Source organism: Antrostomus carolinensis, unplaced genomic scaffold (assembly GCF_000700745.2).
Source record: "Antrostomus carolinensis isolate BGI_N321 unplaced genomic scaffold, ASM70074v2 scaffold1861, whole genome shotgun sequence".
In the NCBI taxonomy this organism is placed as follows: domain Eukaryota; kingdom Metazoa; phylum Chordata; class Aves; order Caprimulgiformes; family Caprimulgidae; genus Antrostomus; species Antrostomus carolinensis.
In genome coordinates, this window is record NW_010293267.1 from 81,439 (window position 1) to 89,700 (window position 8,262).

Below are 8,262 nucleotides of genomic sequence, written 5' to 3' on the forward strand. Positions count from 1 at the left end.
GAGTGACGAGACTCAGTACAGATACAAACTCTGTAGCTCAGTCAGAGTTGTAGCTCTGATGCCGTCCCTGGGTTTTCCATTTTTTTCTTAGCTTAGTGGAGTTGACAGAGGAAATTCTCAAGCTGCTGATGGACCTAGTCTTCCGACTGGTCTGCAACGGGGAGCTGAGCCTTGCCAGAGTGTTACGCAAGAATATCCTCGATAAAGTGGATCAGAAGAAAATGCTGAGCTACGCCAATTCCATCAAACCTCTTGCAGCCCGTGGGGTGGCAGCCAGGTGAGGAAAGATGCACGTAACCATACCTTGGTCCTTTGAGAGACAGGGAATTTCTTGTGGTCACAAGAGTTTTCTCAGTCCAAAATAGAAGAAAACAGATCACATTTTCTGAGCCTTTATACTTCATCCCTGTTTCCTACAGGCCAGGGACCCTGCATGATTTTCACAGTCATGAAATAGCCGAGCAGCTGACCCTCCTAGACGCCGAACTCTTCTATAAAATTGAGGTACAGAGATGAGGACAGGGTGAGGGCGGTGGGAGGGATTCGAGCATGTACCCTCTGCAATCTCTGGTGTTCCCTGCCAGCCCAGCTCTCCAAGCAAACCTGTTGTGTTGTAGGAGACAGCTGAACTTGTGCTAGCAAATGCCTGTGAACACAGACTGTGACTGGGAATCTTGAAGTGAAGATCCCATTTTAATGTGTGGTATTTTCCCACCCCTCTCTACTTCTTCCTTGGCAGATACCAGAAGTTTTGCTTTGGGCAAAGGAGCAAAATGAAGAGAAGAGCCCCAACCTGACACAGTTCACAGAGCACTTTAATAACATGTCCTACTGGTAAGGAGCAACTGTGGCACTGAACTGTGCACTGGTTCCCCTGTTACAAGCAGAATCACATATATTTTTGTCCAGAAAGTAAATGCAGGGCACTTATTAAAGACTCCAGAGCACAAGAGATAGAAAATCAGGAGGGTTTTGGAGGGAACTGTAACCTGGAGGAATTTTTGTCGGTTCCATTGAGCCCTTCAGACAAACATTCCCCGTGCAAATAAATGAATTCTGTGAAGGGTTACTGTGTCATCCTTGAAATTATTCTTTGTTGTGAGTTAGAGTGCTCTGTTTAAGTTGGAAGCATCATGAACTTTTCAGTATTCTTGATCCATCCTTATTAGCAGTTTTATAAATTAAACAAGTAATCTGAGATCTGCTTAAGTGGTCTTATCCTGCTGGTTTTTTCTGTCTGTTATTCCAGGGTCCGTTCAATAATTATGCTACAAGAAAAAGCCCAAGACCGTGAGAGGCTGCTCCTTAAATTCATAAAGATTATGAAGGTATCAGCTTGGCTCTTGCTGTGAATCACAAATGCTGCTCCTTAAAGGAGCAGGGGAGTGGGATCTTCTGGTTGGTAGAGCTGTTTCATGAGGCTTTTCAGATCTCTAGAGTAACTAGAATATTCTCCCTCTTCACAGCACTTACGAAAGCTGAATAATTTTAATTCTTACCTGGCTATTCTTTCTGCACTGGATTCTGCACCCATCCGAAGGCTGGAGTGGCAGAAACAAACCTCAGAGGTGAGGAGCAGCGAGAGCTGTCATCTTTTGGGGAAAAGCATCACTGTGGTTATGGTATGAAACAGCTGCGTGGTTTTAACCACTCAGCAATGTCCCAGGGTGGAGGCATGGCAGATAACTGCTCTTCAGTGGGTATAATGCCACGGTGCTGGAAGCCTGCAGTGTGGCTGGGCATCCTGACAGCTGCAGGATTGCCAGCACAGTCACGAGTGAGAACAGCCTCCTCCTCCTCCTCCCTGCAAATTGAAGGCTTGGTGAGGCTGAAGGCAGCGAGGCTCTGTGTGTACACACTCATGGTCAGGCTGAATAAATCAGTTGGAGGTGTTTGCAGGATGGCATTAACTCCCTGGCCTGCACAGCTCTCTTGGGAGAGGTTACAAAGAAAAGGGGTTTGCAGCAGTGGTGCCATCGTGGGCTTTGTGTTCTGCAGGGCCTGGCTGAGTACTGCACGCTGATTGACAGCTCCTCGTCCTTCCGCGCCTACCGAGCAGCTCTGGCTGATGTGGAGCCTCCCTGCATACCTTACCTGTGAGTTGGTAGTTTCTTTCCTCTGCCATTACTTCTGCACATTCAAATGGTTCCTTCAAGGATTTCTCAGCAACTTCTGCTCAGCTCAGCACTTCCCTTTTGCCCTACATCTAGAGTAAGACAGCAGTGTGCCACATCAACACACATGCCCTCTTTGGAGCAATTTTGTCCTGCAGCACAGGAAGGCAGAGCAGCAGCTCTCTTCTTGTAAAGAAGGCTTTTGTGAATTGTCTATGGCAAAGGAAAGATCAAGTGCCTGGATCTTTAGTTAACACTTTTTAACTGTTTTTTTGGGGGCGTCTGTGTGCAGAAAGACATATTTTCCCATGAAGTGCAGTGGATCCCACAGCTTCAATGCTTGCTCCTCTGCGACAGCTCTGGTCCTGCTGAGTGCAAGAGTTGGTAAATGAGGAGTCTGCTTCATCCTGTTTCTAGATGAAAGGTTGAAGCCCTTGCCCTTCTCCATAAGGACCTTCTGATCTAGATAGCAGATTTGCTCTGGGTAAAACTTCCAGTAAAAAAAAAAACTACCAGTAAAACTTCTTCTGGTCTTGCTTTCTTCCATGGAAAGAGTTCTGCAGGAAAAAGTTGCGTAGGTACATGGCATCTCATCTGGCAGGGGACCACAGCAGGGCTGTGCAGAGACATAGCTGAGCAGGGGAGGCAGAAGGGAACACAAACCCCCTCGCTAGCAAAGCCTGAATGTGAGGGAAACTCTTGCAGAAAATCGGAAGGAAGGTTTAAGCCCTGGTGGGCACTTCCCATTGTAACCTTCTTCCAGCCTGGTCCGCCTTTCCACAGAGGGTGAAAGAGCAACCTCAGCACCTTTAGCATGGCCACAAGTGCCTCGCCTCAGAGGTCCCTCAGCTGTGCATGGTGGGCACCTTCAGATCTGCTGCTGGGGACGTGTTTCCCTCTAGTTTAAAGTTGCCGTGCTGATGGTGGCAGCAGCAGGAGGCCATTAGATTGCCTGTGGCTGCCTTGGCTGGCTGTCCTGCCCCTGTGTGACTAACCTCTGTACTTGTTTGCTTACTCCCTGGCCTGCTGCCCCTTTCTCTCTTTCAGAGGCCTGATTCTGCAGGACCTGACCTTTGTTCATCTGGGAAACCCTGATTACATTGACAACAAAGTGAACTTCTCCAAGCGCTGGCAGCAATTTAACATCCTGGACAGCATGAGGTGCTTCCAACAAGTGTAAGTGCAGCAATGCGGGGGTCAGAGCTGGCTTCTACCTGGGGGATCGGTGTGGGAGGTCGTGGCTGGGGCACAACAGCCCCCATGGAAGGAGAAGGGAGTCCTAAAGTCAGAGCATCATGATGGAGATCTAAGGAGACCTGGGAAGGACAGGGCTGTGGTCACAGTCTCCTTCCCTCTCTAGGCTGGCTGTGACTAAAAGTGGTGAAGACATTTTTCCTATATTAGTTTTGAGATCCAGTGCAGTAAAGATTTCCCAGTTCTCTCTTTCAAACAACAGTTTTTCCTCCAGGTTTTACTGTTGCTGGTTCTCTAGGTCATAGAGGATTTTCTTCAATGCTGCCTTGAAGCAGAGGCAGCAGGTCTAACTACTGATTGAATTGTGATAAGGTCTTCTTTTTTTTCCCCCAATTCAGCAATGGGCATGATGGTTTTTTTCCCTTTTTGGTGTCCCACCACAGTCATGAGTATTGGGCTCAGGTGATGCAGATCCCACAGGCCTGGATGTCCCTTAGAGCAGGGCAGGGATGGCTCGAAGTCGGTAGAATTCCCCAGGTAGCCCCTTGTTTAACTGCCACCCTGCTCTGTGGTTTTCCAGACATTACGACATCAAAAGAAACGACGACATAGTGTCATTCTTCAATGATTTCAGCGACCACCTGGCTGAGGAGGCCTTGTGGGAACTGTCCCTCAAAATCAAACCTCGGAACATTACGAGGCGGAAAACAGACCGAGAAGAGAAAACCTAGGAGGAGGGGTTGTGCGAGCGAGGAGAATTGCTCTGCCGACGCACCGAGGGCAGCTATGAGACTGGAGTTCCATGTTTGTACCTGTTACTGGATGACACACCCTCCATCCCAGCTGGCAGCGATCCCTGGGTGTGTGAATGTCGGGCTCTCGCAGCAGGCGAGAAGCGACCGCGCGCGTCAGCCGCCAAGGGCAGAGATCAGCCGGTGCTCGCTGCACTCGCCCTCCTCCTCCTCCCGTCCCTCTGTGCCATGAATCAGCTTTAAACCCGAGGAGAGAGCTTTGTGGAAGGAGGGTCCCACGTAAGCGTGTTACTGGTTTGCTGGCCGATTGCATCCGGGAATACCTGGGCTTTTGTTTTCATCCACCAAGGAGGGTCAGCAAGAGCTCAGCACCCACAAACTTGTCTCCAGCAGGCAGCAGCTGTGGAAGCCGAGGGTTTGAGTCTCTCCTGCGATGCCACCTCGAAACGCGTTCATCCCTAGCAGATGGGGATGGGAGAGTCTCCCGCTGCCTGCCAGAGGAGCTCTGCTTTCAGAGAGCTGCTTGTGTTTACAGGGGTCTTTGGTTTACCCCAGATCTCTGGCGCTTTCTTCATGAGAGGAAGGCACTGGTCGTAGATACAGAAGAGGCACTGAAAATATGGGCAGGGACCCGCCATCTCCAGTCATCGTATCCCCCTCCTCCTCTCAGACCTTGTTATTTAAGCAACGGTAATCCCTCTGAACCCTGGAAACATGGACTACCCGAGGTACTGCAGTTCACTTGTCCTGTGAACCCGTATCTTTTAGTGATGGTACTAGCTTTTGCACAGTAAATGCTGTAGTATACGAGACTGTAAATATTAGTGTTTAGAATCCATTGGGGAATTTTTTGATGCATGTCTGAATATCAGTGGGTTTATAGGAAAAAAAAAGAAAAGTGCAAAACAGTATGTATAAAATTCACAACCAGTGACAATGTTGTTCCAAGTGCTGGAAGAAAGGAGGCTTGGGGCTGTCGCATGGGCGCTGGCTGTGGGGCAGGCGCAGGAGCCGGGCAAAGGAGCCGGGTGGGTCCATTTCTGGGGTGGGAAATGGGAACCGGGAAGGAACCCCATGCCCAGCCGAGCCGCCCCATCCCCTCCACCCCGTTCCTCTCTCCTCTCACTGTTGCCAAATGGTTTTTTCAGGGGGTCCCTGTCTGTCTGACCCTTGGTGCTGTGCTTTGTGATTTGCGCTTTGGCAGGAGCCCCAGCAGGTCCCAGTCCCCCGTCCAGTCGTGCCAGAGCAGGCAGGGCAGGGGCAGTCTGGCACAGAAGAGCGGGGGGGGGTCTCATTTCCCACACACGCTGCGTTAACCCCTGTTAATCTGTTCGGTGTGCCTTATTCAGCCCCTCTGTCCCCTCTCCATGTCCCCCCAGGGCATCCTCACCAGCACAACCCCAGCTGGCCCATTTCACGTCCCTCCTCTCTGTCCTCATCCGATGCTTTTCAGTATGGATCGTGGGTTTGAGTGTATGCTGTAGGTTTTACCAGCCTTGCGAGGCCTTTCTCAGCACCGTGTTGTGTGGTCACAGGTTTTTAGAGAGTTCTGTCTTAACAAAATCCGGCAGTTTTAGGGCAGCAGTTTGCAAGGTATCCAGACAGGGTGTTTAGCAGAGCATCCTTAACTTATATCTCAATAGCAGCACCATGTTTGCTAAAGCCTCTGTTTATTCTGGGTGAATCAGAGTGGCAAGCACTTCCTTCTGCCAACAGATTGCAAAGCCTTAGCCATCTCCCTACAGACAGCAGCTCTGCCTGACGGGCAGCAGGAGGGAGTGACAGTGGCACTGCCTCATTTGCAGGATTGTACCCAGCTTGATTGTTTTCCTGCAGATTTAGGCACAGGACTCATACAGCGGCCAAATGCTGAAGCGCAGAGAGACCCACTGCCTGCGAGGGCACCTTCAGGGCGAGGAGAGCATGGGGTCCAACACCAGCTCATCCTGTGCAACCCCAGAGCAGGAGGAGCAGAGATCTTCCTGCGCTGAAACACAGTATCCAAGCCAGAACACTTCACAACTCATCCACCTTTATGGCACTAAGGGCGTTGGCGCTGTGTGTCATGTCCAGCCGAGGCTTTGCAATCCCCAAAGGCTTCCCAACCTTCCACACAAGAAGTGATGCTTGTGCTTTCCTTTGTAAATAGATTTTAAAAGAAAAAAATGATATGGTGGGACTGTGACAAGGCACATACACCCCATGTCTGGCTCAGGCTTCCCCCCAGCAGGCTCCGAGCACCTCCCTCGGATGGTGAGCTGTGGTGTAGGCTGTTTCTAGGAGTGTGGTGTGTGGTGGTAGCACTGAAACCACAGCCCATCGCTCCGGGGAGCACCGTGGGGGTGCGGCGTTCGTGGCTGGGGCTCAATGCCGCAGAGGGACAGGAGGGTGCACCTTGTCTTCAGCCCTGCCGGGATGCTCACCTCCTCTCTTAGGAGTGGAAGCTGTTCCAGGTTCTTCCCTGTGCTCAAAACCATGAGCCCCCTTAGCACCAAAGGGGGGTCTCACTCCCCACCCTCTGCCAGACCCCCTGACACCGGAGGCTCAGCCCACGGCCTGGGGACAGGAGGTCTGCATGGCCACAGCCTCGTCCAGCACAGTGGGGATGACCCCCTGGCTTTCCTTGCCCCCTTCTCCCCTTTGCTCTTCCATCGTCCTCAGGCATGCAGTGTCCCTGCCACAGCTCTTGGCTCATGTCCTGACCTCAGGCCAGGCTCACAGGGCTTGAGGGACCCTAAAGAAGGGTCTTCTCACCCAGAGCAGCTTCAGATTTGCTGACCAGAGACCGACCTGTCCAGGAGCAGCACCTCTGGGGAGCAGCAGCCCAGAACAGCAGCCGTTGGCCAGACTGGCCATGAGCATGTTTGTGTGTCTTGCAGGCAGCATCCTCGAGGCCGTCACCTCTCTTTTTGGGGGGAGAGAGGGGTCTCAATCCCCTCTCCATGCAGGGCGGGGAGTGGGGAGAAGCCATGCCCCTGGTCACCAGCCCCCCATCCCACTCCCAGGCCTCTCCCCACCCCCAACTGTTGGGTTGTATGATAGATTTACCACTAACCCAGTCCTGATGGTGGCATCTTCCTGCAAACATTTCAGACCTGTAACTTTTGTATTAAAGACAAATAAACACCAATAACGAACCTGCCTGGTGACCCTGTTTACAGTGCATGCAGCAGTCTGTGGATTAAAGTGACAATCGGATCCATTTCTGGCGCTGGTGTGGCCTCGTGTTTTCTCATGTGCCCCTCGTGCTTTATTTTCCCCTGTAGATCTCTTCCTTCCCTCCCGGTGAGATAGTCTTGCCCCAGTACAAGCCCTACACTTGGCAGGGGGAATATCTGCTCCTGTCACCTTCCTCCAGGCACTGATGTCCCCCACGTCGGGGGGGTTTCCACTCCCCAAAACACACGTTGGCAGGCGTGTGCCTGGCCACAGCCCAGCCCGTGCAGCGGCCGCGTGCCGGGTGGCCGAGGGCTGTAAATAACCCCCACAGAGGCCTGGGCAGCCCAGCACGCTCCTGCGCTATCTCAGTCCTGGACGGGGTTCAAAATTCCTGTGGAAATCATCGGCATCAACTAGCTTGGGAGGAGGATGCCCAGACACTGACCGAGCACATCCCACCTGCTTGCTCGCCAGGGTTGGACTATGGTGCCACATGCCACCATCCTGGCAAAGCGTGAGGGGCTGCAGGATCTGTCACAGCCCCTCGGGAAACATAGAGCGTGGCTGTGAGCAGAGCTGGGGCCTGGCACGGGGCCAGTCTCTCCTCGTCAGAGCAGCCTTTGGAAGAGCCAGCGGCTCGTCCTCCCCTTCCCTGCAGCAGCTCTGCAAGTGGCACCCCCAGCCCTGGAGCTGCTGCACCCTCAGCACAGCCCGTGCGCCCCTGTTCCCCGGCATCTCCTCAGAGTTCTGCTTGGGCTGGAGCCCCAGCACCCGCCTGCTTCTGGAGGAAACCCCGATTTGACCAATTCTAGGAGAACTTACCCAGAATTTTGTGGTGGACAAAAGCCACGGTGGGGGGGGAGAAGGTCCTTGGTGTGCACAGAAAACAGAAGTTTGGGCTACACCTGTGTTTTATTTCAATCTGGAAGCAGCAAGAAGGTGGCGATGCAGCACGTGTGTGTTTCTGTGCAGAATTACCATAGAGGCTAAATATGTGGTTCTGTATCTGCTCACATTATTAATTACCAGCGAGGGCTTCTTGC

At 52.2% G+C, this 8,262-nt stretch overlaps 1 protein-coding gene across 1 annotated transcript in view; it reads left to right on the forward strand.

The window, feature by feature from the left end:
- The window catches only part of RAPGEF1 (Rap guanine nucleotide exchange factor 1), an 84,364-nt gene extending 80,325 nt beyond the window's left edge, over nucleotides 1–4,039 (forward strand). The window contains exons 16-23 of the mRNA XM_010177191.1: nucleotides 92–277; nucleotides 420–504; nucleotides 740–834; nucleotides 1,250–1,328; nucleotides 1,467–1,568; nucleotides 1,999–2,096; nucleotides 3,162–3,290; nucleotides 3,889–4,039. Coding sequence (XP_010175493.1) covers nucleotides 92–277; nucleotides 420–504; nucleotides 740–834; nucleotides 1,250–1,328; nucleotides 1,467–1,568; nucleotides 1,999–2,096; nucleotides 3,162–3,290; nucleotides 3,889–4,039 — 925 coding nt within the window. The remainder of the gene's footprint in view (nucleotides 1–91; nucleotides 278–419; nucleotides 505–739; nucleotides 835–1,249; nucleotides 1,329–1,466; nucleotides 1,569–1,998; nucleotides 2,097–3,161; nucleotides 3,291–3,888) is intronic.
- The last annotated feature ends 4,223 nt before the right edge of the window (nucleotides 4,040–8,262 follow it).